We start from the raw sequence: 18,120 nt of genomic DNA, 5'->3' as shown, positions 1-18,120 counted from the left end.
ACATCCTCCCCTAACCCCAGCTCACTTGTTAAAAGTGGGATGTTACCTTTTGTTCTTAAGGTGCCACTTCTGTTTCCCTTTGTAAATCTTGTTGGGATTCGTGGTATAAGAAGACTAAGAAGTACAAAAAGCTTCCTTCATGGTGCTTTCAATAAATCCAGGAAGAAAATAAGAGCCAGCTCATCTTTGCTTCTTTTCTTGTTGCTGTGGTAAAATATTGTCACAAACACAATTTAAGTAGGAAGGTGTTTGTTCTGCTCACAGTTCAACATACAGTTCATCATAGTGGAAGTCAAGACAGCAGGAGCTTGAAACAGCTCGTCGTTACATCCCCACTCAGGAAACAGAGAGCAGTGAATACATGTTGCTGCTCAGTCCTCTTTGTTTATGCAGTTCAGGATCCCCTGCCCAGGGAACAGTCCTGCCTACAATAAAGATGGGTTTTCCCACATCAGTTAACATAATGAAGATAACCTCTCAAGGGCATGCCCAGGGACCCCTCTCCCAGGTGATCTAGACTTTGACAAATTGACAATTAACATAGTATATAGCACTAATTGAAGACTTGTTGTGTTCTAGGCACTCTGCTGAAAACAATGCACCTAAATTTTCCATATGCCAGTAGCAGCAGCATCCCCATTTTATAGATGAGAAAACCAAGGATTAGGGCAATTCATCAAACATACAGCAGGCAAATGATAAAACTGGGCATTTGTCTATTTGTATTGAGTCTTGTTGTGTTGTCCAGGCTGGTCTTAAACTTGAAACTTCTTGCCTCAACTTCCTGAATAGTTAAAATTACAGACATGAAACACTACACCTGCCTTAAAGCTGGAATTTGAACTCATATGTGTCTAATTTAAAAATCTATTATTTTTCTCTAATTTAAAAATCTATTATTTTTCTCATAATGTTCTGCCTCTCAAAAATTATGGATCAGTATTATCAGATTGGGGCAGCAAGATGGCTCAGCAGGTAAAGGCTCATGATGCCAACCCTGATGACCTGAGTTTGATCTCCAGGTCCCACGTGGTGAAGTGAGAGAACCAACTCCCATAAGTTGTCCTCTGACCTCCACATGAGCATGTGCTCCCCCACTAAATAAATAAATAAATGTGATTCAAATGAATGAATAAATAAAACTACTAATGCCATCATGCTTCCCCCACCTCATTAAAATAAATTGTTACATTTTTCTCAAGAGACCCCCATCTTGCTTACAGAGCTCAGATCCTAGAAACCCACATGCACATGTGTTTTCTCTCTCTCTCCCTCCCTACTCTTTTTGTTTGGGTCATCTGAGTCACTGAATTCTAAGTCAGCATTATCAGTAGTCCTCAAGATTTTATAACTGAATGAATCCATGTTTCCCATACTTTTGAATTATACTTGAGACTGCCAGAGATCACATATTAGAAAATAATTTATGTATTCTTCCGATTACATGATCATATACAAATATCACTATCCCTGGAAAATGGTCTAGTTCTTAAAGCTGGGTTACTGCTATTGATAGAGTCCAGCTAGTACTGCTTGAAGGCACTCAGCTTTCGATTACTTTTCCCTTTCTTAGAGGTTTCTGGCTTGTGTTGGAAAACAAAATTGAAAAGAAACATTTAAATCTTTTTTGAGGAAAAATAACTGTTTGTCTTAAGCTACATTGTGCAAAGTTCTCTTTATACTTCCTTCTCTTCTCTGCAAATGCTTGGAAAGTTATGAAAGCTTCAAATGGCCTGAGCCCTAGTAAAAATCCCTGGTTTCATTTTTGGATTTCCTTTCCCTATGCTCCAAGAGTGCTATAGGACTGAGTACAGTCAAGGGCCAGGGAAGAACCCTCTCAAGGCAGGGATGCTATAGTGCCTTCTGAAACTCTTTCAACCTCATACCTTTGAACATACAAGATAAGCACAAACCTAACTGAGCTAACCACAGCTTTACTTGCTCCCACAGGCTGCACTGCTTAATTCTTTCCCTACCATCTTTGACGAGCTGCTGCAAATGTTTACTGTGCAAGAGGTAGCAGAGTTTGTGAGAGGTACACTGGGAAGTATGCCTAGCACTGTGCACATCGGACAGTCAATGGATGTGGTGAAGCTGCAGTCCATCGCCAGGACAGTGGACAGTCGCCTGTTTTCTTTTTCAGGTAAATTAAGTTGAGAGTCAGAGTTTATTTCTTCCCTTCCAGGGTGGTAGCCAAGTTTAAACTGATCAAAATACCAGTTTAACAGCCATGATGTAAGAAACTAGTGAGCCTTAAAGTGTAGAGATTTTAGTAAACTATATGAGAAATTCAGCTAAGACCTAGACCCGCTGCCTCTTTCACAATTTACTCTTAGGAACCGTACTTAGGGTGTACTCATAGGGCGTAAACTGGATGACTTACAAACAATAGTGCTGGGTATGATGCCAAGTGGATCTCTGTGAGTTTGAAACCAGCCTGAGTTACATAGTAAGATTGTGTGTGTGTGTGTGTGTGTGTGTGTGTGTGTGTGTGTGTGTGTGTGTGTGTGTGTGTGTAGGGGGACATGAGGACACATGCCTGTAACTCAGCACATGAAAAGTAAAGGTCCTGGGTGAACCAGCCCTGAAGTTGTGAGCATGGGAGAGCTGTCCCATTACTCATCTGTCATGTGGCAGCATGGGGAGGGGAAGATGCACTTGCACGTGCACTAGTGCCCATACACACACACACACACACACACACACACACACACACACACACACACACACACACTGCCATGCCTGGGAAACACAGTAGAGCTGGTCCTAAAGGTGGAGGTTCTGGAGAACTGACCCTGACCACATGAAAGCAGGAGAACTGGCCCCGCCCCTTGCTCATCCATGCAAGGCGTGAACTAGCCAGGGCAATGCAGGAGAGCTCACCCTGGTGAAGACAAGGAAAAGCTGGTGAACTGGTGAACTGACCAACCCTGCAACTACCCAGGCCCAGCACCAGGGTTATGAGTTGGCCCACCTCAACATCACCCTATCTGTAATCTGCTGGAGCACATGAAGGGACTGGTCCTACAGACCCAAAGCTGCAGGATCTCTACAACACAGGGTAACAGCAGGATAACCAAAAGGAGTTCCCGTGAGGGCCCAGCATCAATAGTGTAGCAGAAACCAGAGGCCTCGAACCAGACCAATGACTCTTTTCGATGAACACTTGCAAGTAAAGATAAATGAGTAAAAGGGCTTACTGTGTGACTCACTGTGTCACACTATAGTTTCCGTGACGAGATTGATTTTTCCTTTTTTTCTTCTCTCTTAAATTTTATTTTATTTTATTTTGGGGGGAGGTTGCGAGGGCAGATATGAAGGGACGGGGAAATGAATGGGATGGAGATGCATGACACAAAGAATAGATAAATAATAAGTAGAGAGAAAGTTAAAAAAAACAAAGAAAAAGAAAGTTTAAAGAAAAAGAAAAGTAAAGGTCATCCTTGGCTTCATAGCAAGTTTGAAGTCAGCCTGGGTTAAATGGAACTCTGTCTCAAAAAGCAAAAAAGCACAAATACTTAATTTTTACAGTTGTAAAGATTAGAAAGTCCAGGATCAAGGTACCAGTAGACTTGATGTCTAGTTGAACCTACTTCCTATTTCATAGACATCTCTCTTCTCTGTTTTATCACCTTACAGGAGGAGCAAGAAAGCTTTCTGAGATCTCTTTTTAAGGGGCACTAGTCTCATCCAGGAGAGGTGGTACACACTTTTAATCTCAGTACTCGGGAGGCAGAGACAGGCAGATCTCAGTGCATTCAAAGCCACCCTGTTCTGCATATCAAGTTCCAGGCCTGGCAGGCCTGTATAATGAGACCTGTCTCAAAGGGGAGATAAGGTACTAATTTCATTCATGAGGATAAGGCCCTCCTGACCTTATCACTAGAAAGTTTCCCACTTCAAATACTGTCACATGGAGAATAGGTTTTGATGTATGAATTTGATAGGGACATAAAAACTCAGTGTGTAGTAGGAGGCCCTTTGTCTCCAGGCCACAGGTACAGCCATAGCCTGGCTGTGGGGTCCTGTCACAACAGTAGTCAGATGAAAAGAAGCAAGCGGGTCCAGTCCAAGAAGATGAGGACAAGCCAAGGAGGTTAAAAAGGCCCTGAAAAGGGACCTGGGAAACCCTGTGCTTGCTTTTTTTTTTTTTTTTTTTTTTTTTTTGGCTCATCAGTCAGATAGATTCCTTCTCTCTCTTAAGATAGAAGTGGACAGAAAGCCTTTCATATTCCCTGGGAGGTCAGCACAGCCTAACTATAAGTCTAGGATACCTTTCAGAAAGAGCCTTTGGATTTATCCATGAAACTATATTGCTTGTGATCAAGTTCAACCTTTCAGCTGCATCAAATATGAGCCTGATTTTTTAAGTAGGATACTGTTCTAGAATAAACCTCCAAGCACAAGAATAAATCTGAAGCATCAGCAAAACAGCTATCTGAATTTTCATAATTAGAATTTTACATGTTAATTTTTAAAGTTTAACTTCCAAGTATAAGAACAACTTATTCCAGGAGCTTGGCCAAGTAGTTGGTTGTGAGTCTCTGCATCTGCTTCCATCAGTCACTGGATATAGGTTCTATGATGACAATTAGGGTAGACACCAATCTGAGTATGGGGGAGGCTAGTTCAAGCACCCTCTCCACCATTGCTATGAATCTTAGCTGGGGACGTCCTTGTGAGTTCCTGAGAATTTCCCTAGCTCCAGATTTCTCCCTAACCCCTTAATGGTTCACTGTCAAGGTACTTCTTTCATTGCTCTTCCTCTCTGAAGGGATTATAGGAGCAAGGGGGGTCAGGATCATGATGGGAAAAAACACAGAGATAGCTGACCCAAGCTAGTGGGAGCTCATGGACTCTGGACTGACAGCTGGGGAGCCTGCATGGGAACGCACTAGGCTGCTGTGGATATCGTTCTGTATAAATAAAACACTGATTGGCCAGTGGCCAGGCAGGAAGTATAGGTGGGACAAGGAGAGAGGAGAATTCTGGGAAGTGGAAGGCTGAGTGGGAGACACTGCCAGCCACCGCCATGACAAGCAGCACGTGAAGATGCCGGTAAGCCACGAGCCATGTGGCAAGGTATAGATTTATAGAAATGGATTAATTTAAGCTATAAGAACAGTTGGCAAGAAGCCTGCCACGGCCACACAGTTTGTAAGCAATATGAGTCTCTGTGTTTATTTGGTTGGGTCTGAGCGACTGTGGGACTGGCCGGTGACAGAGATTTGTCCTGACTGTGGGCCAGGCAGGAAAACTCTAGCTACACTAGGCCCTCTGAATGTGGGTGACAATTGTCTGGCTTGATGTGTTTGTGGATCCCTTGGCAATGGGATGAGGATTTATCCCAGGTACACAAACTGGCTTTTCAGAACTGTTTCCCTGTGGTGCTGATGCCTTACTCAGCCGTGATGCAGTGGGGAGTGGGGAGGGGCTTGGTCCTGCCCCAACTTGGTATGTCAGCCTGTGTTGACTGCCCAAGGGAGACCTTACCCCCTATGATGAGGGGATAGGGGTGGGGTGGGGGGAATGGGAGAAAGGAAGGGAGGGGGAAAAGGGGTTGTTAATGTAAGATGGAAAATAATTTTAAATAAAAAAATTAAAAAGAACAACTGATTAGTTCAATGCTGTATACACTTGGAATACTAAGGAGATATTTCCATTAACTCAGTTCTACCAGTGCAGAGCAGTAATGGTAACACTGCCATTGAAGAAGTCAGCCCTTCCCCAGTAACTGTTGTTGATAAGCTTCTTTCTTCTGCCTCAGATTGAAAACTGTTGTCAATGATTTGGACTTGGTCACTAAACCCACTGCTTACAACTCTTCCTTTATTTGCTGTTTAAAAAAAGTCACTTTTAAAAAATACAGAAAATGAAGCAGCTAACTGCTCTCACATCCTTTATTTCTGTTATTTTTGTATGTGTTCAGCTGCTTTACACAATCACTTAAGAAAAATTTTTCTTAAAACTCATGTAATGTTGGACTATATAATTAGATTTTATGATAATCCACCACCAAATTTTCATTTGCATTTTACTCTAATTTAGTGTTCAAGTTATAGATGCTCTTTGCCAGTGATGTCATATAACCAATTCTTACATTCTCTGAACATACCAATCTAGTATCTTCTCTGGCATGTTCTAACAATAAACTGCTATTTTATCTGAAAGCACCTATTGCTTGTTATTAATCCTACTGTATTTATGTTTTGATCTAAAATATAATAGCTTTTTTAAATCCAGACATCCTTTTAAATACAGAACAACTATCTGTTCTTTTTGAACATATTATAAATATTTGACAAAACAGTCAAAATCTCTTATATGTCATATAATTTATCTTTGGCTTATTTTTTTTTATTTCTGGGGGCTGGAGAGATGGTTTAGTGGTTAAGAGCACTGACTGCTTTTCCAGATAACCTAGCTTCAATTTCCAGCATCAACCATCTGCAATTCCAATTCCAGTTAATCCAGTCCCCTCTTTTGACTTCTGTGGGCACTGCATATATGTGGAATGCAGATAAAAAACCTATATGCATAAAATAAAAATGAAAGAAATTATTTCTGAAGTTCATGTGGAACTCTTAACTATGATCAAACGTAAACAGTAAATTATATTTTCCATGGCTTGTGTTATTGATAATCCAACTGAATTAGTATGGACAGGTAGGGGACAGTATCTGCAGGGGTGCACAGTCACTACCACACAAGAGTTTAGGGTGCCAGAAACATGTTCACACTTGCATTGTATTTAGTAGAAAAGGCCTTTAACACCCCATTCTACACAGGAGAAAATCAAGCATGTGAGAGGAGTCAGTCTGCTTAACAACTCTTATCAGTAAGGGAGCTTGAATATCATTCAGCCTGTCTGAATTAGGGGTTCCAAACATGGTTTCTTTTTCATGACTTGCTATTCTGGCAACATGAAGAAGAAAAGAAAGATATTTAAGTGTATACAGTAGGATTGGTGTAAGAGCTCACTAGTTATCAAAGCTATGACAGGCTAAGGTTATACTCCTGTTCCATTTGTTGTTGTGAACATTACCAATAGCAGTCTACCAAGCCTGTGACAGAAAAGAGATTTGACAGGGTGAATGCATACCAGAATAGGAATGACAGACTGCTTAGCCGTGGCATGATGAGGGGCAATTAGAGATTCCTAATAAGCCTACAAATCTAGTCATCGTAGTTCATAAGTGTGACATTCACATGGATTTTTCACTATAAACAACTACTTTTTTGTTTGTTTGTTTTGTTTTCGTGTTGTTGTGGTTGTTTGAGACAAGGTTTCTCTGTGTAACAGCTCTGGCTGTCCTGGCACTCGCTTTGTAAACCAAGCTAACCTCAAAGAGATCCTCCTGCCTCTGCCTCCCAAGTACTGGGATTAAAGGTGTGCACTACCACAGCCCAGCTAAAACTAACTACTTTTAATTTGGAGCTTAATCATTGAAAAGATATCCTTTGGAAGCAGGCTTCTATTTACATTTTTTTTATGAACCAACAAATTTACTGGGCATACAGGAGTGTGGGTGAGAGGTTACTCACACAGGTGACTCCAGAACAGCTTCATCCCTGAAAAGTCTCACCCCAACATGGATTGACAGCTTCCCTAGAGCCGCACAGGTGCAGTCTTCAGTGAACCTTTCACCTATATACTCTGGTTCTTCCCTGAGCCATGTACAGCCAGAGCTGAATTAGATGCAGCTAGGAGGGGGCACAGGAGGGAGTGGCTGGAGCCTCAAGGGATGCTCTGATGACCCTCCCCCATGCCACAAGGAATGCCACCAGGTCAAATCTTGAGGCTCTCTTGTGGCTAATTACAGCTGCTCTGATTAAGGAATGACAATAGCTGTCATGCTCAGAGGACAGTGTTCCAGAACATACACAAGGTACTGTCCATGTTTTCTAATCTGAAACTGTGCTTTGTAACCTCTAGCAAAAACTGCAGGCTTTGTTCCTTTTATCCTGGAAAATAAAATGGTTTATAAAATCTCTTCACATAGTTTCCTCTCTCTCCACCCCCACCCCCACCCATGCATTTTAACTTTCTAATTAAGCAAAGTCAAAAGCTATCAAATGTCATTATAGTATAGGGATCTAAAATAATAATGAAGAAAAAAAGAGAACCATAGAATGGCTTACGGTTTCCAAGCCCAGGATTTTTAGATTTTTCAAAGGGGGTAACCTCTGCTATGACTCTATTCCTAATCTCATCCCCTTTAAGTCCCACAGTCCCACTGTCTTCTAGCCATAGTTAGCCGTCCTCCAATGGACAACCTCATCTCTGTTTTCTTTCCTAGAATCCCGTCGCATCCTGCTTCCTGTGGTTCTTCATCACATTCATCTTCACCTGAGGCAGCAGAAAGAGCTGCTAATCTGCTCAGGGATTCTGGGCAGTATCTTCTCCATCGTCAAGACCAGCTCTCTGGTAGTGACCCCACACCTGTCCCCACTTAACTCTGCCCTGATCTTATGTTATTGTAGTCAGGAGCAGACCAACAGTGATCACTTTGTTCACTTCTCAGTCAGAGATGCTTTTATTGGTGAAAAGAAAGTGCCAGAATGAATGGAAATCTGTGTGTGCCCACGGGTTTCTCAATACAGTACATTCTTGGTATATTAATTGTTATACTACTATAAATGTACACAGATATATAATTTCCCTCGGATCAGAAAGCCCAGTTTTGTTCCATCTTCTGTTGCTATCAAAAGGTATTAATTCTAGATTCTTGGGAGTTTTCTTAAGATTATAAATACAAATACCAGGAAGCAGACCCAGTCTAGGGGGCAGAGGAAGCTTGCTTATTCAGACTTTTCTTTCAGCTTTCAGACAGCTTGACTCCACCTGTGGCATCTTTACATCTTGCTAGGTGAGGTCAGGATATGCAGTAGCTGTATGCTACCCATAGAGTGCTCTGTCGGTGTAGAATCATTCTTTAGAGGTCAGGTTTCAACGAATGTTTTATCTTCTTTTCTCTCTTTTTTTTTTGAGGAAATATGTGGTAGTAGGAGAGAGACTGAGGTAGAAGAGTAAAGGCATGGGTGAGAGTAGAATTTATTTTCTTTTTCTCTTTTTAGAGATTTAGGAAATTGGGAGATTTAGGAAAGCTATAAAGAGAATGAGGATAAGCATGGGTTTTATTACATAATTTTTTTAAAGTTAATGCTCCTAGAATAAAATTTGAAGAGCATTTAAAATAAAGGGCATAGTCCAGGTGATAACGTACAAAGCTAGACTATGTAGGTGGAGCAAAAGAGGCACCTAAAACAAAGGCATGCCTCATTTGAGCAAAAGACTGAAACCCAAAAAGGGAGCTCTACTATCCTGAATTAAAGTACCATCTAATGACAGAGGCCCAACTTGTCAAAAAGTGACTGTAATGGTTGTAGTGACCCTATTGTTTGCTTTTTGCTCCAGACAAGACCTGGCAACTCTCCTTCCCACCAGACCTCATAGAAGCCATGCCAAACACATAGTATCTACAGAAGTACAGGTCATATATGAGATAGCTTATTGCTTTAAAAAAAAAATAAAGGTGGGTAGGGAGAAATTGAAGAATTTTTTAAAGGAAAAAAATGGAAACCAGTGAAAAACCTGAAGGGTGTAGTTTTTGTATTTGGAAGAACAGAGAGCTGAGTATAATTAGTTGACTACAACTGCTCAAACCTGTATCACAGGAAAAAGAGTGTTATAATCACTTTGATAGATGGGAGAGATTACTCTAGCCCCAAGAGCTAATTCCGTATGTGAAATGGGGTAGAATATAATTTTATTTGGTGAATGGGTAAATTTAAGCTCTGTGAGATCAGAGATAGTCTCTATCTAGTTCACTAATCTCAGTATAGTCAGGTTCTCAAACAGTGAATGGCACATAGTAAATGTTTAATGACGATGGATGGATAGAGGATGATCATTATGATCAGTAGTGGTACAAATATTTTGAAGGTCTGGGGAGATGGCTCAGTGTTTATAAAGTGCTTGCTTTGCAGGCACCAAGGTATGAATTTGGATCTCTTAGCACCCATGTAAAAACTGGTATGATGGTGCATATGTCTATAACCCCAACACTGTGGGGGAGAGAATGAATGGAGGAACAGGACGATCTAGGAGGCTTGCTGGCCAGCCATTCTGGATGAAATGGCAAACTAGGTTCAGTTGAAGACTTGGTCTCAGACAATAGTGATGATGGTGGTGAAAAGACAAATAGAAGACATCACGTGTGAACTTCTGGCCTCCATATGTATGCACACAGCTGTGTGCACCTGCATACATGTGTACTACATGTAAACCACACAGGCACCCAAAATAAAAATTGTAAATATATTTTGGAGAAGGGACAATGGGAATCTCTTTGAGAGATAATTAAAGCCACCCTAAAAAGTTTGAAATGAGTATTGATGTCTATGAAAGGGTACTACAAACTCTTCTAAAATTCTAATAACTGGGAAGTAGCCTATAATGAGAAGGCATGTTCTGTTTTTATAAAGCTGTCAAGAGAAAGATGGATTGAGAATAGAATCTTTCAGATGAGCTGGGAACAGCAACAGACTGAGGAACTAGAAATGGCCACAGAGGAGGTTTGCAAAAATTGCAAGTAGTGAAAAAAAGAAAGGAAAGAAAGGGACTTCATAAAAAAGATGCCTGCACTGGTAAAAAAGTTCCTGCCACACTCTAGGGTGCAACTTTACCATTTCTCAAACTTTATCATTTCTCAGTGTCAGTAGAGGTATGCTTTCTTTTCACTGTACTAGGGAAATCAAAGAAAACTTTAAACTCAGGGCATTCATCTCTGTCCTGTCTGTCAAAATTAATGTGTCTGCCTGAGATTGAAATTTGTGCGTGGCATTAGGAAAGGCAAGGCCTCAGCCTCCATGCTAGACAGCAGAGACAGACATGCCTCGCCTCCTCCCAAAACCATTGTCCTGGGTTCCTTACACACTTCATCTTGGTGAGTCTGAGAGGTCAGTGTTGGAGATCTAGTCAAAAAACTCACTCCTGATGCAGCTTAGTAAGTACTACTAGCTGAACATCTGCTTGGCCTAATGCTAATGGTGTGCTCTTTCACTGCTCACTCCAGGAGGCAGATGTCATGGAGGAGGTAGAGATGATGGTGGAAAGCCTCCTGGATGTGCTCTTACAGACTCTACTCACCATCATGAGTAAATCACATGCTCAGGAGGCGGTAAGAGGGCAGCGGTGCCCGCAGTGCACAGCAGAGATCACTGTTAGTAACTAACACTGAGGTGTTCTTGCTTTCTTTTCTAACCTGGGGCTCCTCACATCACTCCTATCTCACCACCCCACCATTTTCATCTCAGCCTCCTCCCTACATGGTTGTCAGCATGCCACCCTCTTCTTTCTTGAGTTTTACCCCCTCCACCTCTCTGAAAGCTCTAGTTTCATACTCCCAGGGGCCTAGTTTAAGGAAGATTCAAGGAATGTTTCTTGTGTGGTTTCCCTACCATACTTTCAGTTGGTTTTAGCCTTTAAGCCAAGTCACTTTCTATAAATGTTGATTGAAGCAGTGATATAATAAAGCTGTAGGAAAAGGCTAAAGATAAAAGATAGACAGGCCATCCCCTGTAGGAAACCTCACTTAAAGCTCTCCTAAATGATATATAGAACAGAATAATTTTCTTGGGTCTACAAATTAGTTGGTTTAGTCCATAGTATATGTATCTAAATTTATAACATCAAGAAAAATATAGTGTGGTAGAATATCAGAGATGTTGCTAAGTAATGAATGTATATGACATAATTAGGAGAGAAACATACTAGGAAAGCATCTCAGATGGGTAGAGACAGAACCCTTGGCACCTGACCCCACTTGCATATTCAGAGTGAATTTTCCAGCCCTTGTGTGGTAACATGATAAACGGTTTCTATGAACTCTTTCAGTTGGAAGATGAGAGATGCTAGAACTCTCTTTGAACAAGTCATCTCTGGGAACAAGCCAAACTCTAGCATGTTAGGGTGAGCATGTGTTCTGGACCATTCGACCTGGAAAAAGTGTCTCCTTCATTAAGAGCCCCTGTTGAAAAACAAGACTTAGTAATTTTTTTTACCATGGGCATTGTCTGTTGCACAAGTCTGTGGTGTTCCTCAGTGTGACAGCCTAGGAATAGACATAAACAGGAACTCATTTGTATTGAAAAAAATAGGATGTCAGAATTGCAAATCAGACAGTCCATCTGTTCTAGAACAGATTCTAAAGTAAACTTCAACAAATTAGATGCCAAAGATTTCAGATGAAGAACTTTTAATCTCTCATCAATATGTCCATAATTCAAGTAGAGATGAGAAAGCTTAAGTAAGAGACTTATGGGCTGATAAGATAATTAACTATATTAAACAATTCTATTAAAATGGACTGTCCTGAAGAGAAATCTAGAACTTTAGCTTAGAACAGAAATGGCCTTAATGAGCAGTGAAAGAATCACAGCATGTAAAATCCCATAAGGAAAGCTGAGTGAGATTTTTGTTAGAAAGCCCCTGTTGATAGCATGCTCATTGTAGTGAAGTAACTGTGTACCCTGACATGTCCTGGTAGCCCAGCCTTCTAATCAACACTTACATAGCCCTTGCTAGGGGGTCTGACCCTGCTTGAAGCATTTGACAAGTGTTACTAATGAAGCCATCCATTTCTTTAGATTATGATTATAGCTATAGTTTGTTGGGTTCCTTTTATGTATTAGACTTTGTGCTTCAATGCTAACCGCCACACACACACACACACACACACACACACACACACACACACACATACACATACATACACACACACACACACACACACACACACACACACACACACACACACACACAAACTCATCTGACCTTTACAACAAATTAATTATGACTTATGCCCATTTTCAGATAAAACTGAAGTTCATATACATGTGTAGATTTTGTGTAGTTTCAGGGCTCTAGAAAGGATTTGATAAGTTTAAAGGCTACTGTGAATTTAGAAACACTTGAAAATCAACTAAGTAAAATACTTTTTCTTTTCTGAGGAGACAGCCTTTTAAGAACCATGCCAATAACTGCCATAGCATGGTCTTTGGAATCCTTAAAGCGTTGAGTTTTTGGTTTTGTTATTGTTTTTTTTTTAACGGACCCTCATTGGCTTAAAAAACTCATAATTATACTTAAATATGCCTTGAAGTTCATAGCTTGTTCCCTCCCAAAGATCAATTTTGATTGCTTTGCCTTTCTTTTGATCACCTATGTTCCATTTTCCCAGCTGAGCTGCCCTTCCCCAGAATGTCCTTGTTGAAGGGCTGCCCGCCCTCTCCCAGCAGATGATCTAAACTTTGCCCAGAGGAGAGGCTCCCTTTCCAAATAGCCTCTATAGACTTCAGTATTGTACTCTTATGATAAAAGACTATTTAGCCAAAACTTTGCTGTAGAGAAAATAGTAATACTTCACTTTGTAATACTCGATGTTATATGTGAAGGTTTTTTAATATCCCTGTGCTGCAGAAGCTTTATTAAAACTCCAAAACACTCCTAGAAAAAAAGTTCATTTTCAGGAACACAGTTGTCACCTTTCTCCATGAACATTTGGGGCCATCTCAAACCCTCCCTTCTCTTCTTACCCTCTGTGATTTGGAGAACAAAGCCCCTGTGACTGGCTGTGCTAAGTGTTTTTGTTTTTGTTTTTGTTTTGGATTGGTTCCCAGGGCGAATATGTGTCCTGCCTCCTCTCATTGCTCCGTCAGATGTGTGACACCCATTACCAACACCTTTTAGACAACTTCCAGAGCAAAGATGAACTCAAGGTAGGCAACAGAGCACTGGCTTTTTACCCAGGAAAGGAAGTAGTCATCCACAACTGCCAATAGGCTTCTCCTTTGTCAGGGGTTTTGTTTGAATGACCATGACTGCCTAGGGCAAGGATTCAGCAGCCCCAATTTAAAGCTGAATACATGACCTCCAGAAGCTGAAATCTGACAGTGCCCTCTGCATGCCCTGAACCCCAGGTTGACACTTGAAAAATTTTATCTAGCTAATAGCAGCTTTGTGAACATACGCTTCTATTAGAGAATAACCTGAAACACCCTGGGTCAGAAAGCCAGGATGCTCCTTTTCTTATGTTTTGTTCTGTACAAACCAGGCTTTACTGCTTTAATAACTATAATACTGATATATAATGAAGATGCTGACAACATTTCTTTATTTGAATGTAGTTCTGGAAAATACCTGTAGAGACCCAGGGTATACCCTTCCTACCTTGAGCTGCCAGACTTTGAATTTGAAGTACTGAGGGGCAGATGGTACAAAGTAATGAGCCTGAAGTCCAGACAACAGGAGATCATTGCCCTTGCTGAGCATAGTATCAGCTGCTCACAGACTGCTGGGGTTTGTGTCTACATCAGAGCATGCTACTTCCTCCCTGGGCTAAGGACTATTGTAGATTTTAGGTCTGTGATCTGCTTTTATTCAGAACAAAGTCACTTGCACTATATAGCAATGTATCCCACTACTTTTCCACTTATATTATTTTTATTAACTCTATTGTGTCACTTAATAACAATTGTCACCTTTTGGTATCTGATTCTGCCTCCTCTCCACAGACAGATCTCTTCAGGTTGGTATTGTATATAACCTGTAAAGTGAATCAAAAGACAACCAGAACCTAAATACAGGTCAAGCAATGCCCAAGCTGAGGTATAGAGCTAGAAAGTACAGACTTGCCTATTCTAGATTGTTTTCACCCTGTGTGTGATACTGAGTCTCAACCAGACTGATATCATTTGCTTTTAATTGTTTATTTTTATTACAGAAATATTTATATGATTATAAAAGCTAAAACTGTCCACAAAATTTATAATATGTTCAACAGTGGTTCCTTGGTTAGCTTGGCAAATAGCTGGTCCCTATTCCTCAACAGCAGCTATTTTTTAATTTGCTGTTCTTCAGGAAGCTTCTGCTGAAAATATTTAGATATTGTTAGTTATCTATTTTCTTCTTCCCAAGGAAAATGAAGAGAGTTCTCTTCAATTATTCCTCTCTCACATGCCCACCTTTCCTACTATTCTTCCAATGTAGACTTTATGCATTTTTATTTAAATTGGTTAATTTTATTTAAATTGGTGGTAAACCAAGAGCTGTACTATGATTCTATTTCCTTTCTTGTGTGTGTTGCTTGTCCAGAAATTGATTGCCTCATTTCTAATGTGTTTATATTTTATTTTGTTTTCACATCTGGCCTCTGCACTCTAACTGTCACTTAGTATACCTCTCTTCTCCACCTGACTCATAGTCAGAGCTGTTGGATACTGTAAGGTCATTCTTTCTCCTTAAAGACATCCTTGTCTATTTGTTTGTTTCAGTCTGGCTTGTTTTGTTTTATGGTTCTCAGGCCTTGGCATGCCCTTACCAATGAGTTATATTCTGGCCCCATTTTTGCAGAGAATGGGATCTTAATGTATGGCTCGGGCTGGCCTTGAACTTACTATATATCCCAGGCTAGTCTCAAACTAACAATCTTCCTCTCTCTACCTCTTGAAAGCTGAGGTTACAGGAATTCTACCACCATGCCTAGCCCATTCTCTGTCTTTTGTATTAAAGATTTTCTTCCTATATAGAGAAGACTCCTTGATGTCAGTGTGTATCTAAAAGTAAAGTCTATTGCTGCTGTTTTGAAATCTTAGTTGTAAACAGGGCTTGTCTTAGTTGTAAATATGTAGATTTGTTCTCTTGGACTTGAAAGAAATTTGTGTCTCTCACAAATAAATAATAAAATAAATGTGATAGATAGATAGATAGATAGATAGATAGATAGATAGATAGATAGATAGATGAATATATGAGAGCTGGGCCGTGGTGGCGCAAGCCTTTAATCCCAGCACTCAGGAGGCAGAGCCAGGTGGATCTTTTTGAGTTCGAGGCCAGCCTGGTCTACAAAGCGAGATCCAGGACAGGCACAGAGAAACCCTGTCTTGAAAAACCAAAAAAAAAAAGAGTGGGGGAGAATATATATATGAAAGTCTGAATGGGGACAAAGTCTGAAGGAAATGATTGGGGAGGATGGAAGATGGGATAATGGGGTGGTGGATAAGTTCAGTGATCTATATCTTTTAAAATGTCATAATGAAACCCATTATTTTGTATGGTAACTAAAAAACATTAATATGGAAAAATAGAATCCACAAGTGTTCCAGTTTAACCTATAAACTTTCTTTCAATTCCTGTTTTCTTTTTGGCGTCTCAGATTTCAGCTTTTACTGTATTGAAAACAAATACTGAGTGATCACCCAATTCCAGAAAACATTTCTCAGTTTCCTGATGGGATAGGAAAAGGCTAAGTACCTGATGACATGAGTGTGATAGCAGAGGGGAGCCAGAGAGATTGAAACTAATTTTCCTGTTTCTTATCCTTCGTACCCCAGCCCCACAGAAGTGTCTGTTGGTCCCTGCAGTTGTGTGCCTTTCTGAGAGTCTGCCTGCCTGATGTCCCCTTGTTGCTTCCTAGTGCTCTCACCTCCAAAAGCCCCATTTCTGCAGGGAATAGGGTTCCTCAAGTCTGTTAAGTCAGTCACTATACTTTTTTCTTTTAAATTTTTTTATTTTTAAATCATGTGTTGCGGGGAGTGTTTGCATATGTCTTCAGGTGCCCTCAGAGACTTGAGGCATTGGATCCCCTGGAGCTGGCATTGAAGGTTGCTGTGAGCTGCCCTACATGAATGCTAGGAACAGAACTGGATCCTGTGGAAGAGTAGTAAGCGCTCTTAATCACAGAGCCATCTCTCCAACCCTGATTTCTCCCTTTTAAAGTTTTCTATATTTGTTGAGTTCATTTGATTTCTGTATTCTCTCCTGTTTTGTCTCTGTGAATCTCTATATTTTACTTTCTTGACTGTCATTTTTAAAGATTTGAAGAGATGCATAAATAAGAGAACATGTTCAGTCTACCACATTAAATATGGAATCTGTTCCTGTGCTCTTTAGGACAGCATTTTTTAGTTATCATTTATATACCTTTTATCTTTGCATGTAAGTGGGTAAGAGATATGTGCATGTGTGTGTATTCATGTGTGGAGGAAGTATGCATGTATTATCATGGCTTGCCTGTGGACCATAGGACTTCAGTGTCATCCTTGCCTTGAAACAGTGTTTCTTGATATGTGATCTTCATTGTGTACACTAGGGTATCTGACCCATGACCTTCCAGGGATTCTCCTGTCTTGCCATCTTAATTTTAATGTAAGAATGCTGGGAACACACACACACACACACACACACACACACACACACACACACACACACACACAAATGTATTTGACATGTGGATTCTGGAATCCCAGCTTAGGTCCCATGATTGCACAGTAAGCACTTTATACATTGAGTCATCTTCCTAGCCTTAAAATTCTTATTTTTAAAGAATATGGCTTAGTGTTTCTTTTATTGTATTCATTTTAGAAGATTTATTACAACTAGCAAGATCAAATTATCAATTTCAAGCCAGGTGGTGGTGGCGCATGCCTTTAATCCCAGCACTCAGGAGGCAGAGGCAAGCGGATCTTTGTGAGTTCCAGGCCAGCCTGGTCTACAGAGCGAGATCCAGGAAAGGCGCAAAACTACACAGAGAAACCCTGTCTCGGAAAAAAAACAAAAAAATAAATTATCAATTTTAAATTTCCATATATTAATAAAAAATAAGAGCAAGACCAGATTTTTGAACACTTACTGAGACCAAGAAAATGACCTCTGCCCTTATATAGTCAGAAAATATTGGCAAAGGAGAACAAATCTAACAAAGAGCAAATGAGTGAAACAACAATGTTTAAAAACTATATATGTATACATATGTATGTATGGCTATAGAAATGTCTCAGGAGAGAAAAAAACCCAACTGCTGAACAAATATGATGGCTTTAGTTCTATCTCTAGAACCCATATGAAAAACCAGATACAGCAGCACTGACCTGTAGTCTCAGTGCTCCCATGGTGAGATGGGAGATGGAGATGGGAAAAACAGTCAGAAATACGTGTACATAACAAAGCAGCAAAAATGAGAGACCCTGCCTCAATGCAAAGAAAGAGAGAACTGAGTCACGGGCAGTTGTCCTCTGCCCCTCACATGCACGCTGTGCACATACACTCCCCCATATACA

The 18,120-nt window shown here is 40.5% G+C and overlaps 1 protein-coding gene across 14 annotated transcripts in view; it reads left to right on the top strand.

Moving 5' to 3' along the window:
* Positions 1-18,120, top strand: part of Dock3 (dedicator of cytokinesis 3) — a 377,571-nt gene that overhangs the window by 285,386 nt on the left and 74,065 nt on the right. For 13 of the 14 annotated variants that reach the window (XM_052719644.1, XM_052719626.1, XM_052719604.1 and 10 more), the window contains 4 exons: positions 1,951-2,143; positions 8,301-8,428; positions 11,079-11,225; positions 13,684-13,782. In XM_052719644.1, the coding sequence (XP_052575604.1) occupies positions 1,951-2,143; positions 8,301-8,428; positions 11,079-11,225; positions 13,684-13,782 (567 nt within the window). The remainder of the gene's footprint in view (positions 1-1,950; positions 2,144-8,300; positions 8,429-11,078; positions 11,226-13,683; positions 13,783-18,120) is intronic. The other variant, XM_052719543.1, reaches the window with a different exon arrangement.

This window comes from Peromyscus californicus, unplaced genomic scaffold (assembly GCF_007827085.1).
Source record: "Peromyscus californicus insignis strain IS unplaced genomic scaffold, ASM782708v3 Scaffold_11__1_contigs__length_118956290, whole genome shotgun sequence".
Taxonomy (NCBI): Eukaryota; Metazoa; Chordata; class Mammalia; order Rodentia; family Cricetidae; genus Peromyscus; species Peromyscus californicus.
This window is presented reverse-complemented; position numbering and strand designations above follow the sequence as displayed.